Below are 14,956 nucleotides of genomic sequence, written 5' to 3'. Positions count from 1 at the left end.
TTCCAAACTGACACACAATCATAGTCAACGTCTTGCGAATAAAATCAGAAAAATAAACACACTGCTGAACAAGACTGCACTTATATAATATAAAAACACATTTACACGTGACGTTTCGATCTTCTAGCCAAGATCCTCATCAGACGTACACTGAGTGATACAAAAAATTACTCAAGTATATATACACAATTCATCTCCCTATCTGCTCTCTCATTGGCCCGTTCAAACAGCCAATCAGAAGCGTGGAAATCTATCTGAACTGACCAATGGGACAACATAACATTTTACCAGAAAGAAACAACAAGGAGCAAGCAACCATTGAATACATTAATTCACATACATTTTTCTGTATTTATCAATAATATTTCCTCATTCTTTATTAATGCTGATACCTTTGGTCCAATTCATTAAGTTTACATCCCCTTCCTTTTCTATCCACCAAGCCTCTTTCCACTTTCTCGGCCACAACCTTTTTTCCCCATTCCAGCACAATAACTTCTTCCCAGTTCACATCATGTCCTTTTTCTTTTTACGTGTTTAAAGATTGCGTTAGTTTCTCTGCCATATTTCATATCACTTTTATGTTGTTTAATTCTTTCTTTCAATAATTTCGCCGTCTCCCCAATATATTTCATATCACAATCCTTATAATTTATACAATAAATGACACCTTTCTGATCTCTCTTCTTTCTTCCTCCCTTTGCTTTTGACCATGTCCAACAACGTTTTGCTACCTTTTCTATACACCTTGACCCGTTGCTTTCTTAACATCTTTTTTAAAATCTCGGTATCTTCTTCTAGCCCTGCAATGACGTACAGTATCACTCAGTGTACGTCTGATGAGGATCTTGGCTAGAAGATCGAAACGTCACGTGTAAATGTGTTTTTATATTAAATAAGTGCAGTCTTGTCCAGCAGTGTGTTTAATTTCCCTGACTTTCGCTGATTCCCAGTCTTTTTTCCTGAGTTTCCCTGACTAGTAGGAACCCTGTCTTATATTGAGTTACTTCGTTAGGAACAGGAAAGCCAATAATGTGTTCCCTATACTGTCTTGTGAAAAGTACTTGGGTGGTCTGGTGACACTGTAAGAAGAATCCTGGAAAGGAACTAGCTAGTTTTGTAACAGCAGAGATAGATGAACACTGTACGTGACCAATCAAAAGAAAGATAAAAGGTAAATCATGGTTTTAAAAAATTGTTGATGAGTTCATTTGTAACGTTTGTGATGATAGGAAGGTTTATTACGCGTACACTTGCCAATTAACAAAAAGAAATCTACTTACCTACAAAATAATGCTGTGTGAAGAAGAGAAGTGTTTCCATTCGCTATATTATGTGAAGATGGCGATTTGCTTAAATTGATAGGATAATGCGGATATCAAATTCTTTGACCATTGTGAAATACTTTGAAATGGAAAAGATGAAATTCCATCATGACTGTGAGTTCGAGCGCAAATCATGATTCATTATGGACTGTGTTTGGGAGTTGTCCAGAAGTTGCAGAACATCACAAAACACACCTAACTTTAACCCCATATATTTTCTGTGGAGTAAATTTTATAAGGAATAAGAAACGATAGGAAAAACTGAGGTGGATGAAGTCCAAGCAAGACAAAGGGAACAGTAAACTAGGAAAATACAATGTAGGAGACCGGATGATATAAAAAGAATTATTTCTGGCATTCATAGCGTTGAAATTGCTATAAACTTACCTTTACGCTTTATTGCCAGAGTGCGAAATCATAACATTCGAACTGTGTGTTTATTGAGGAGGGAGGGCGGGCGAAAGGAGATAGTGTTAAAAAGGGATTCTTCACACTAGAATAAAAAATGAAATCTTTAAGTTTTACGTACTATGATTATGCTGGCTAGGTTAAAGGAGACGGTGATGATGAGAAATGAATGAAGAAAGTAGGAGGAAACAGGAGAACCCCGAGAAAACCTACGCACACGGTATTTGTCCACTACAAAGCGAGCTGGGCGCGAGCTGGGGTCGAACCAAGAATCCGATGCACAAGAGGTGAACGCTCTACCACTGAGCCACCGCGGCCCCTGTGCTAGAATGCTTTAATATAGAGTTAATGTATATGAATATTCATAATTATTGAACAAAATATGATTTTGCCCAGAAAGAATAGAGCTAGAAGGATGAAATTACACAGTTATTCAGAGTTGATTGGGCCTAAAACCATGTCTCCGCAGGGTTTGAACGTTGGAAATGTCTTCAGAATGATGTCCCTTGATGTATAGAATTAAATTGAGGAAGAAATTGTAATCAGAGAGAGCCCGGTGAGGTAAATAGGGGAAGGGGGAGGCTGACGGACCCATTCTAATCCCAGGGGGTTCAATTTGGCAACCACAACTTGGATCTTGTAAGCTGGTCAATTGTTGTACCAAAAGAACCTCTTTGAACAACTTTCCCGTCGTTTCATTTTAATTGCCTCGTGCAGCTGGTCCAATAGATTAGCATAATACTAGCAGGGAGTTCCGATGTAAGTAATTCACCAACAGTTTCGCAGAAAATTGAATCAATGACCTTCGCTGATTTCTTTTTGCAGAACTTCTTTGGCTGTGGAGACTCGAAGTGGTGCCACTCCGTTAACTGATTCTTAGTCTAAGCTTGTTTTCACTACTGTTTAGTTATTTCGGCACTCACTTCGCTAAAAGCTTGCACATGCCTAATATACTTGCGAAAAATAACCCAACATCCTTTTGTGAGATGTTCTGTAACTTTTTTTCTTTTTCTGATATTTGCCTGTCCTCAAGGATCCGTTCATGGATAGCATAATATTTTTCCAGATCGGTTTAGGTTGGATGGCTCCCACTGCAGGTCACCTTCAGCAGTGAAATGGTCAGGTTAAGGCTAATACATTTTGATGGGGCTGTAGGAAGGACACTGCTCCCTAAATATTTGTAACATCTCAGTGTGAATAATGCCCTTTGGAGATTCTCTGAGCAAACAAAAACTTAGCAGTCCGACGCTCCGAAGCTCTGAAACTTGGTTGAATCTTCACTGTCAATACTTCAAGCTTTTTTAGTATTTAATACAAATTTTTATTTTATCTGTTCTTATGGTATATGGTTGCAAAGAAGTGTTTTATTTTGCTGTTATCTATTCTGATGCATTGTAAATTGTTTTTGCGTTGTAAATTGTGTTGAAGTAATACAAAATGTAGAAACGTCAAAGGTGGTCGAACATTTATGAGAATCGTTGAACATACTAGATGGCCCAAGGAAAGAACGGGTAGCTAGAAGAATTTCGGTAGGAGGTTACAATAACGAAATGAACAAGAAAAAAAAAAGAAAAGAAAGAAAACGAAATCAGACATAATTAAAGAAATAAGATGGGTCTACAATGGAAATTAACTTAAATGAACGTTACATATTGGACTTTCTTGCGAGGTAGGGCATGTACACAAAAATGATATAACGATTTTAATAGTATATTTTTAATTGCACACGTGTGCATTGTAATTCTGACTTTAAATTCTGTAAAAACATTTACCATATTTTTGTCGTATAAGACGCATCCCGTTTTCTGTATTTGAAGAAAAAATAATCACTCCATATTATTATTTGAAAATATGAAGTGATATTTTAGTAAAGAATATATTGTGTTGAGTTCGCGAATGCTGAACTGAATGTAGAATCGCACGTGCATGTGGCAATGTCTACAGCACATGCGCAACCAGAGAAAAGCATACAACTTAAACGACATGTAAAGCGATTGTATTCAAACTGGGTCACTCAGTTGTACGTAAATAGAATACTTTTGTAGGTCGAAAAACGAAGCAAGATACTACAGAACACAAAATAGCTGAGAAAATGTACTAAAATTGAAATAATAAAAAAATCTGTATCTGAGTATTTTTTGACTTATTCTCAAAGAAAAAAAAAGTGTAGGCAGTCTAATACGATATTTATTTACTTTGCATTAGAATAATATAACATGTTCTACGATTTCCAATATAGTTCTAAATGAGTTTTTAAAAACTGCTTTTGTCTTCTTTCAGTGACTGTTTGCGCAGAAGATGGATAATCCGTTCTTCTTTACTGTATTTGCAAGAGTATTGGCCTCAACGTAGCACTTGAAGTAATCAATCAGTGAAGGATGAATCAATGAAGAAAGTGTCGCAAGAAAGAAACTCCTTTCATATTGATAATCAATGGTTTATTAAGAGCATCAATCGTCTGTGAAAGTTTCAGCTTGTAACGTTCACTTCATGTGCTAAGGAAACCTGTGTCCTTACATGCAAGGAAAGTGACTGTGTGAACTAAATTAAGTAGCTTCCTAGCTTGTTAAGATGTCAAGGATCTTTCGTATTACCGTATTTATTCGACTATAAGCCGACCCCGCGGAAATCAAAAACGAAAATAGAATATATGTATATGTATTAATGAAGCATGCAAAGCGTAAAAAATACATTTTCTGCTTGAGTTTCATCGTCACCGATGTCTTCATCACTGTCTTCGTACAGAGGACTTTAAAGTGCCGTTAAGCACATTTGAGATCGAACATTTTTCAACTTACGACCGACGATTTCTTTTGAATCTTTACAAATCTTCTACAATTAGAAAATCTACTGACTTAGCAATACCGAGTCTACACGATGGCGGAAACTTGCTTATGGTGGCTTCTGGCGATTTTTTTTTTTTTTTTTTTTTTTTTTTTACTTTTACTTTTTAATATTGTGCAGGTACGGTTGTCGTAACCTAATTCAACGCATATTTCTCTGAAAGGGCAAGTTCGGGGATGGTGGTTAATTGGGATCGAAATACCTAGGTTGCATTAAAATGAAATTCAACAGTTACAAAATAGACAAACTGGCGTGATGGACAAGGGGTTAATTCAGGGGAAGAAATAAAAAGGATATAACTTAAAGAAAAGGTTATTCAAACACCTTGACTTGAAGCGATGATCCCCCGGACGTCCACTCATCACCCTCTGTATGTTGGTAGCAGATGGTAACCGAAGCAGAAGTCTCTAGCCAGACAGACATCTGTGGCTCTCCAATTGTAATGACGAAAATGGCAACAATATAATTGGCCAGAGCGACAAAAAGCTTGGTCCTCGATGCTATCCTGTTCGAATCTTTTCTATAGAAGATTACGTAACTTAATCAGCGGTGATGAACTTATATTCTCATCTTACACTATAGCTCAGTTTTGGGGACTTTAGAAACGATCCTTTCCCATCTGCATGTAACAACCTCATTCATTCACTTTCGCATCGTCACTTCTTACGATGACTCTTCACGTATCGTTTTCAATCACTTGAAAGACAAATCCGTAGTTGACGTCAAAGGAACCAGTCACTGTACTTAAAAGGTTAAGAAACCGGTTGTAGAGGAAAAGAAATACACTTGTGGATTAATTCCACAAGATTACGAAGTTGGAAGAATAACTTTACAAAATAACATGGCTATATGGTGTTTCAGAAGTAAATAAAAATGATTGAATTCAAAGTCCAATTTAAGAACATTTCAACATAAATATTCCAATTTCATAATAATCCTGCATAATATTGCGCCGATAAAGGATGTCGTCTACTTTACTGGTCACTTTAACGATATAGATTCTAAACCGAGGAGACTTTTTTGAACCAAGAAAAAATATAAAGAAGGATCGGCTTACAGTCGAGTAAATACGGTATATGAATTTCATAAATCAATATCAATTTATTTCTACCTCGGGAATTTTATGTTCTTTACCTCTACTTGGTATCGTGAGAATACTTTGTAGAGCTTTTTTGCTGTATCGGTTGTGTTAAACAATTATTGTCCCTGATATAAAAGGAAATTTATTTTTCCATAAAGATATGCACGTCGGCCACCTTAGTAGCTGCGTCTCTGTCCGGTGAGAATATCCACAAGACATACGAGTCGTCCATGTCTCAAGAACGGTGCTGGATATCGCAAAAATAACCTCAAAAGCGATTCCAAATGAGTTAAAACCCACCATAAAATATACATGTACAGAGTCTAACTTCTCGCTACAATTTTGATCTCCCTCGCGCAAACCTGTAAAAGTACGATCCCGATCCCCTCATATCTCAAGAACTGTGCCAGAACCAGATATCGCAAAACCTTATGGGAGAATAAAAACGACCCAATAAGGGTAAAAACCTAGCATAAATATACATGCACCAAGTCTCAATCCCTACTCTCAATAACTTTGACTCCCCTTACCCCACTCTTTAAACTTCTCAGCTATCCACGCACAAAAAAGGTTTACTATTGCGTCAGGATCGATCTGACTCTCGGAAGGTCTGTTACTCCTGCCTCTCCGTCTCAGTCTCAACCTCTTTCCGAGCTTCCGTGCTATTAACACAGGGAGAGAACAATTGTATACCACGTGCGTATTATATCTCCTCTTTTGGCTACCTCAGAGCTTTCTTTTTTCTTAGTCTATTGGAGGAAGGGATGTTAAAATTGTTAGTTCATTTTTGTTCGTGTGTATATATGTTCGTATTATAAGTTCATTTGTGATGTCCTATTATAAAATGTAGGAGCAGTAAGTACAACACTGCATAAGATGTCATCGAAAACTGCTTCAGCGAAGTCTACAACAACAATCCACATAGATATTCGATCATTAATCGTCACTTGTTTTTGCTTGCTTGTGTTGACATACACAGAGCGGTTGGCAGAGAATTCTTCTGCTGAATAAAACATATTTTGTATTACACGCTTAAATGCAGTGTATGCCGCATATGCTTTCAGGTAGCTATGCTGACTGAAATCTATCTTAGGGTTTTCTGTAGACAAGATTTGTTTCGGCTGTTGTTGTAGTAAATGTTCTTGACAATACAATAATCAAACTTGGAAGCGTACTGCTGATAACTATGCACACACTCGGTCTGGAAGGCAACAACAAGGAAGCCAGGCATGTCATGTTGTAAACTATTGGACTGCGTGGAAACATCAAACTCGAAGTAGGTTCCTGTGATATGCCGTTAGTATCTATTGATCGTATGAAACTCAATAGGAGTGTGGATTCTTGAGGATATTTATCTTGATTTTTATGGCATGGCACTCCTCGTACTGCACAGTCAGCATTTTGAACTTCATGCTCTTAATATTAAGTTTCTCTGCATGCGCTAACGTGATGTCCAACGTTCCGTCAGCCTTTTTGGATTTGCATCGGTAGAACAGCATATTATTGTTCGCACTTCATTTAAATTTCACTTGCAGATCTCCCTCTCTCAGTCACTGAAGAAGCCAAGCAGTAGACGTAATGGAAATAGCACCGTGTCATCTTTCGTAAGGAGCTTGCATGCAGTGATTAGACTTCCAGCCTTGTAAAATTCTGGCTCATGTTTGCAGAACTTTGATGTAACTACGATTGTGTGCATACTTCCCGAGTAGTCAATACCTTCAATAACCGTGCCATGTTTTCGAATTTCCACCTGCGAAAACACATACGAGATAGTTATCACCGAGCTTAATGTTGGCATTCTCATCGAACGTTAGACCCACATCTCGTCTTAAAATCATACTGGATATAGAGATCAGAATGGTGCGGATGAATAAAGCCATCTCCAGCGTCCTTCTTCAGTTCCTTTCAGGTTATTGAATGTACGTCATTTGGATAAAAACGATACTAGTTCGTAACTCTCAATAGCTTCCACGGTCATAGCTCCCAATAGTCGGCTATTTATATCCCATCTTCATTGCCCTTGATCATCAATATCACGTTTGTTATTTCACCTCCAAATGTAACAGGCTCATACCTTAAATTCGTCACCGTAATATTAAGATCACATATACGAGTATCTTGAATGGGGAAGAAGAATTGAAATGTGGCTCGTGAACAATAGACTCAAGAAACTCTTTTGTTTAAACATGGCTATAATGTTCATTTATTTATGTGTGTATTGTTTTCTTGCTACACGTATTGATCTCTTACAGTGCACGTTCAAACTTTCAATGAGTAGATATTTAGAGAAATACTGCTCAACATTGTGTTTCATCTAGAGCAAGTTCTGCACCGTTCTTGGTCTGACAGATCCCATTACTTCCTAGATTGTGTTCATTACCTGATTGAGTTACCTCCATTCTATGAGACAGGATTTACATCCAACAACGCGTAGAGTGGAAAGTTGTTTCAAAGTGAATACAATGCTTTTTCTCCGCTGTGCTGAGAAATTCGGATCTTGCATATAAAATTATATATAAATAAAATATTGCGAGTATCGCCTACTTTTGGCTCTGCATTAATATGTCTGTAAGGTTTTGTCGTTGATAGACTTTGGTTTTCATTTAAATATTACCAATATTTGGTTAAAATTAGGATTCACGTTTTTTGCGCAATCGAAACTGCGAAACGTTAGGTAAAATAAAATATGTTTATTCCAAAAACAATTATTTAATAAACTAATGTTCAAAGAAAGAAATAGAAGGCTGCTCAGAAGAGACGAAGTAGCATTGTTGAAGAGAGACCCTTTAATATAGTATAGGTGCAGAGACCATTTCTTGATACGCTAACGCTCACACCTGCGGCCCCGGGTTCGATTTCCGGTAGAGGCACTCGGTCGAAAAAGTGTAAAAAGCTTTTTCAGGCCAGTCATCCTAAATGACGTTTTCCTGGGTTTTCCTCATCCTCACCAGGCAAATGCCGAGGTGGTACCTAACATATAAATCCCAGGCCGTCTCCTTCCTTCCCCAATCCTTTTCTCCTTCTCTCTCCTAGGATAGTGTGATCGCCGAGAGACGTCATCCCTCATACGTGACGGGCTAACATGGCCTTAGATGCCAAAAGCCCAGAAATCTAAATCCTAAATTCTAAACCATTTCTTTAGGTGGCATCAACAAACGCACAGTTGAAACATAAATAAAAAAGAATAGTAAAGCTCAATCTCCAGTTATATTAGTTCCTGTCTTCATTTAAACCATCTAACCACCATTCTGGTTATCACTGTTAGATCCCTATTCTAGATTTTTATTTAAATCCAGTCCTCATTCAGAGGGTCCCCAATAAGAAATGCTTCAGTTCTCATTTGACCTATCAGCCATCATTTTGGCTGCCCCTACTCGCTTTTTCTTCTGGCTGTCAGTTTAGCCCAGCTCTCATGTATGTTTATGGTGAGTTTTGGCCCTTTCGGCGTCGTTTTTGAGGTCATTTTTTGCGATATTTGGCACCGTTCTTGATATACGAGTCGCTTGTACTTTTTTTTGTGGATATCCCCATCGGGCAGTGGCGCAGAACCGCCGTTTTCCCCAATAATCATCTTGTAAAAAGAATTGCGGTTGGTCAGCAAGCCAGTGTTCCACAGCATGTGTAAGAGCTGTATCATTTTCAAACTACTACTATACGAGACTGTTTTTTTTATTACTTGGTAAGAGAGGGCATTGTCACCCAACACACTAACTATATCAGCGTGCATCCGTTGTGCTAGGCCTTTCATTTGGAAAGTATTTGATCATGCCACGCACTCGAGTTTACTCCATTTTCATACTCCGGATGCATTGCTACCTGCAAAACACAGAGAACGGAAGCAATATCAGTGGCATTGGCTTGTACTCTGACACACAGACTTGTAAAATTTTAGAGTACAACATATTACAAGCACAATGATTTTTCTTGCCTCCTCATATATCAGGGACAATAATTGTTGAACACCCGTCGTACAAAGTTTGTAGAAGAAGTGAAAATATCGTGACTTTGCAATAACTATTTCATGCTGCATTCGTTTAATAACAATAGGAAGACAATAGCCAACAATAACATAATTTTATTGCCTATAAGTCAGGTCCAAGGCCAGCAGTAATTTTCCGTACCCAATATGCATAAAAAGATATATTTTTCTTTAAATAGCAAAAAATGGCCGGGAATTTTTAAAGACTGTACCTGTAGTTTAGTAACCAATATTATTTACATAAAGCAAGGTTTAAGATAGTTATATGATAAATTGTTGACTGTATGAAGGCTATATATTTGAGTAAATTTAGTGATAGTAGTTTTGGAGAAATATGAACGAAGGCTCCCTTTTATCATAGAGTAGCTGGATCTAAGATCTCATGTAATTTCAGTATTCGTTGAACTTGGTCTACTTTCTACGGAAGAGGAGACTGAGAAGAGGGAGCTTTTGTGGTTAGGAGTAAATACTTTGTGTACTATTTTTATATATTTTATAAAATCAAATGAATCCTGTGTTTCGTACGCATTCATCAATATGGGAACAAATCTTTTTTTTTTTTTTAATGACTTTTGCTTCGTTGGTGCTAATAAAATGTTAGTTTTAAGACAGTATTATGTGCAGTGCACATTATTAGTATTAAAAAACAATTTCGTTTAGTTAATGCCAGTAAGACGGCCTGTAACATTTCATTCTTCTTCGTTGAATCGAAGTTTGCATTTCCTAAACGGCACATAAAGTAGTGAAGCAGTGAAATAGCTTTTAATTGTATTCCTTGTGTTAATATGGGAAAGTCGTGTTTGAAAAATAGATAGTTACAGAAACTTTTTTTTTTTTAAACCCAGAATAACAGAAGATCTACATGACATAGCTTTCAGGTTAGCACTCGCAAGCCATCTTTACGCAGTTTGAACATTTGCTTGTACTTTTTCTTCTTTGCTAATTGACTAATAGTAGGTTATTCCTCTCATTATTTTATATATATGTATATTTTTTTTTATGAAACGGCTTAATACTAGAGATTTTCTGCTGTAATGAAGAAGTAAGGTGTATATGTGCCAAATTGACTATAAGCGTTTCCCTATAATTTAAATAGTTAAGTTTTTCTCTATGTCAATGTATGGGAAACTAGAGTTCCTTTTTAAAACAGTTTAGTACAACGGAAGTACACTATTAGAAATTCTAAAAATTATTTTAATTATTATGAGATATTGAATTATTGATTGGGAGCATAAGAAATTGTAATAGACAATGGACTATTTAAATCATACCTGGTCTATTGTTATGACGACACTACATTTGGCATGGTAACTGGGCTGACTGTCTGAATTATCAAACTGTAAATGCATCGTTTCAGTGTAAACGCATCTTCGGAATTTAGGAGCAACTCTCACTTGTGGCAGACACATTTTCTAGGAGAAGTAGTTCTGTCTCCAAGCGTTTGTGCCAGCAACTATGCATTATATTATATACATAATTAAAATAAGCACTAACCTTGTATCCCGAAAATGTTTCTTTTCCCTTATTTATATAATTTCGACCCTCTCCTGGGTCTTCCTAAATAACTTCTGTCTTGATGCTATTCGCTTTCTTGAATGTTCATCCACGACGGGGAAGATTCTTCTAACAACAAAACTACAAATCAGACGAAACACCAATTTTTGTATTTGTAGGAACTCTTCCCGATATGCTAATCTTATAATTAATATTTAGCAAATGTTAAAAAAACAGTTTGTATTTTTTCTGATATGCACACGAATTTTTACATTTAAAGGAAAGAGTTTGAAAGAAGCCGAAAAGTGAAGATGTGTGAAGTTCCACAAACTACAAAACTACGTCAGATTCGTAGTTTTGGCATTACAAAAATCTCCCCGTCGTGGATGAACATTCAAGAAAACGATTAGCAGCAACAAGACAAGTTATTTAGAAAGATTTCAGAGAGGGTCTTGAAATTATATAAATAAAAGAAAAAAACATTCATTTGGGATACAACTTAGTGCTTATTTTAATTATTAATATGTATCTTATAGCGTGCATTACCAATATCCATGTTTTAGGCGTAGTTCGATTGTGACATTGCATATATGTACAGTCACGTGTTTCTTTCCGTACTGTAGCTTAAGTACAAGTTCTCGAAACAATATTTTAACATAGTTGCAGGAAAGTTGCTCTAGTCAACGCCAGTATAACGAAATGTTCGAAATTCCGAAATTATTTTTAGGTCTCTTCCCTTTTCCCCATTTAAATTTGTTAAAACATTTTATTTTAAAAAATTTTGAACTTTCAGTATAATAAAGTAAAATTTCGCCTTTGATGCTTAAATTTAACTTCTTTTTTTTTTTTTTTTTTCGTCATGTTATATGTTCAGATGATATTTTAGCCATTTTCCATACATGTATGTGATTTGTTAAGCAGGATAACGATTTGAAAGTAGTCAATGAGTTCCATTAAATAAGCTTTGTGCATCTTCCAGTACAACAAATGAACGAACTATCTCTTACTATAAAATGTTAAGAATTAGTTGCAATTCTTACGGATTTCCTTTAATTTTGTATATATTGATTTTAACATAACATTCCCCCTTAAGAATTGTTTAACACGTATATTTATTTAAAGCAAATAGTTGTACGTTGAATGGGAAAGTAAATGTTGAGGGAGTACACTTCATGCTGCTACACTAGCAGTGTTTCAAAACTGAGCAAAACACAGTTGAAACTGCGCGGTGGCTCAGTGGTAGAGCGTTCAACTCTGGTGCATGGGATCCTTGGTTCGATCTCAACTCGCGCCAAGTGAACTTTGTGGTAGACAAACACTGTGTGCGTGGATTTTCTCGGGATTCTTCCACTTTATTCAGTTGACCATTTCATTCACTTATCATCGCCGTCTCCTTTAGCCTAGCCGACATATCCGTGGGACGTCAAACTGAAAAGGTTTCATATTTATTTTTTTACAGCTGAAACACTCCTACACTCCTTTCTGGAAATGAACTAACACAACAGAGAAGTTGGTGAAAATGGGCCAAGGAAAACGTGCTGGATATGTTTCGTGCCAATTTGTCAGAATATTTTCTCAAATTCTTTTTTTTTTTTTTTTTTTTTTTTTCATTCACTTTAATGTGTAGAACTCAGAGTAGCATTTACAATTTCGTTCTACCGGAAGTGATGTAGATCCCATACTTTCACAGCACGCATATCCTTCACGGCAAAGTCCATGCGCTAGAGGTGAAATCAACGTATTCCTGCAGTGTGTAGGAAACGTTAGCTTCTAATCAGAAAAGAATATTTTTTTTTAACCCAGCTTATGTCCAGTAGCCTGCCTTATGTCCATAAATTGCTGTACAAATATGAATTCAATAAGTATTCTTTTAAATAACGAGAGATAGGTATTAAATAATATATAACTGTGAAAATTAACATATATTCCTTGTAAATAGCTTAATATATGTATATTGATAAGAGAGTGTATGAAGAGTAAATATACAATATATGTTAAAGGAATTCGAATTAATATTTTGTTACATAGCGCTTTATGTATTGAAGTTTATTAATTTGTTTTCTGCATGCTGTTAGATTGTATGTGTCTGTTTGTAGTTATAATTTTGAGTAGACGTTATGTATTAAAAGACCTTTAACAATATATGTATGTGTTGAACATGTGTTGTAAAATATGGTATTTTTATATGAATATGTAAGATTGACGATATAAAAGTTTGCCTGTAGTACAGAACTGAAATTAGTTGTGTATCTATTGTCTGTATGTTTATTGGCTGCATATATTCTGTATTAATACATATATACAGGGTACCCGAAAAGTCCCGAACCATTTCCGGGAAGGAGGACTTGAATTCAAATGAAATGTAGACACCTGAAGTGAACGAAAACACAGCAGTTCGACATGACCCCCTCCATATCGAAGCAGAGTTCCCATCTCTCCGCGGTGCACCTAAACACACGCTGCATCATTGCTGGGGTAATTGTACACACCAGTGTCGAAATACGTCCACGCAGGTGCGCCAAATTCCTAATCTTATCGTTACACCTGATGATGATTTTCGACGCGTGTTGAGTTTAATTAGGCAATAGCAACGTGTAAGAATAACTCACCGCCACACCGCTGATATACTATGGTAATGACTTTAAGAACAACTATAATAAATTATTTATTGAACATTCCATTTCCTGAATGGCATACTTCGTGTGGACTAAAGCAAAAGAAAACTTGAGATACACTCAAATTAGGAAAGAGAGAGAAAAAAAAAACTTATGGTGATCAACACTTCATGCTGATTTTAAGTGGTCATTGGATTACAATGGGATGGTAATGTTATTAGTTTCTCTCTCGTTTCGGATTGCGTAAACTGACCAACTGCACATAGATGTCAATTCGGCTTAACTTCCGGAATAGTACAGGGTTGGATTTATTTGTTGAATGAAAAGCCAGGAAATTTTTCCTGACATCTACATTTGTGCTTTTACGTTTAACCCTGTCTAGCCCTGGTTTAATATCTATGTATATAGTGAAGACACATGTAACCTACTTGACGATTGTACGTACCGCATACGTTCATGGTGTCACTTATAGTCTATTTCAAAACATACCGTCCTCGTTATATGCCTTCTTCTGAGGGAAACTATATTCCCATATTGGGGATATGACTATAAGATGTTAGTAGGTCTGTAACTAAGGGTCGTACTTCCAATTTTCGTACTTTATTCAATGTTAAGATAATGAGTTGTACGAATTCTCCTAGTGCAGAGGACGTCATGTTTTGAAATGAACTATACAATTGAATGAACTTGATTGCTTGTTGTTAAAATAAACTGCAGAATCGAGTCTGCTTTCTTAAAGAGAAAATGTTTTTCCAAGTATATGAGGATTACTGCAGGGGATATTTGGAGGTTCCTTTCAGTGAACATTTGGAAGTATGAAACTAAGAATGACATAGCATATTTTGTAAAGTTAAAGATACGCTAATAACGTAAAGAAACGTTCATCAAATATGAAACAAATGTTCATTGAGTATTATTTTACATGTGCACAGTTTATTATTTGCGATTAAATTTCATCACAAGGTGCCTATATTGTTGAGACATTCAAATATATATAATATAGATATTATATTATACATAAGAGTTATTGATTTCAAGATATGTATTTCATATGTTTATTTATATATCTTATTATAGAAAAATAAATATATTTTTATATTAGTTTCTAGTATTTTTGTCTATTTTCCATATCATACAAGAGTATCCCCGTTCATAGATGGTGAGCTTGTTTATTTGATGCAAATTAGCCCCTTGCACTGAAATGATGAGT

At 36.1% G+C, this 14,956-nt stretch overlaps 1 protein-coding gene across 2 annotated transcripts in view; it reads left to right on the top strand.

The window, feature by feature from the left end:
- Positions 1-14,850, top strand: part of LOC145690854 (interleukin-1 receptor-associated kinase 4-like) — a 119,300-nt gene extending 104,450 nt beyond the window's left edge. For both annotated transcript variants that reach the window (XM_081766221.1, XM_081766220.1), the window contains exon 10: positions 4,014-14,850. In XM_081766221.1, coding sequence (XP_081622347.1) covers positions 4,014-4,039 — 26 coding nt within the window. In that variant the 3' untranslated portion in view covers positions 4,040-14,850. The remainder of the gene's footprint in view (positions 1-4,013) is intronic.
- The last annotated feature ends 106 nt before the right edge of the window (positions 14,851-14,956 follow it).

The sequence above is a fragment of the Thermobia domestica genome, chromosome 7, assembly GCF_964235325.1.
Source record: "Thermobia domestica chromosome 7, izTheDome1.hap1.1, whole genome shotgun sequence".
In the NCBI taxonomy this organism is placed as follows: domain Eukaryota; kingdom Metazoa; phylum Arthropoda; class Insecta; order Zygentoma; family Lepismatidae; genus Thermobia; species Thermobia domestica.
Note: the sequence above shows the minus strand (reverse complement) of the source record. Positions and strands in the feature narration are given on the sequence as shown.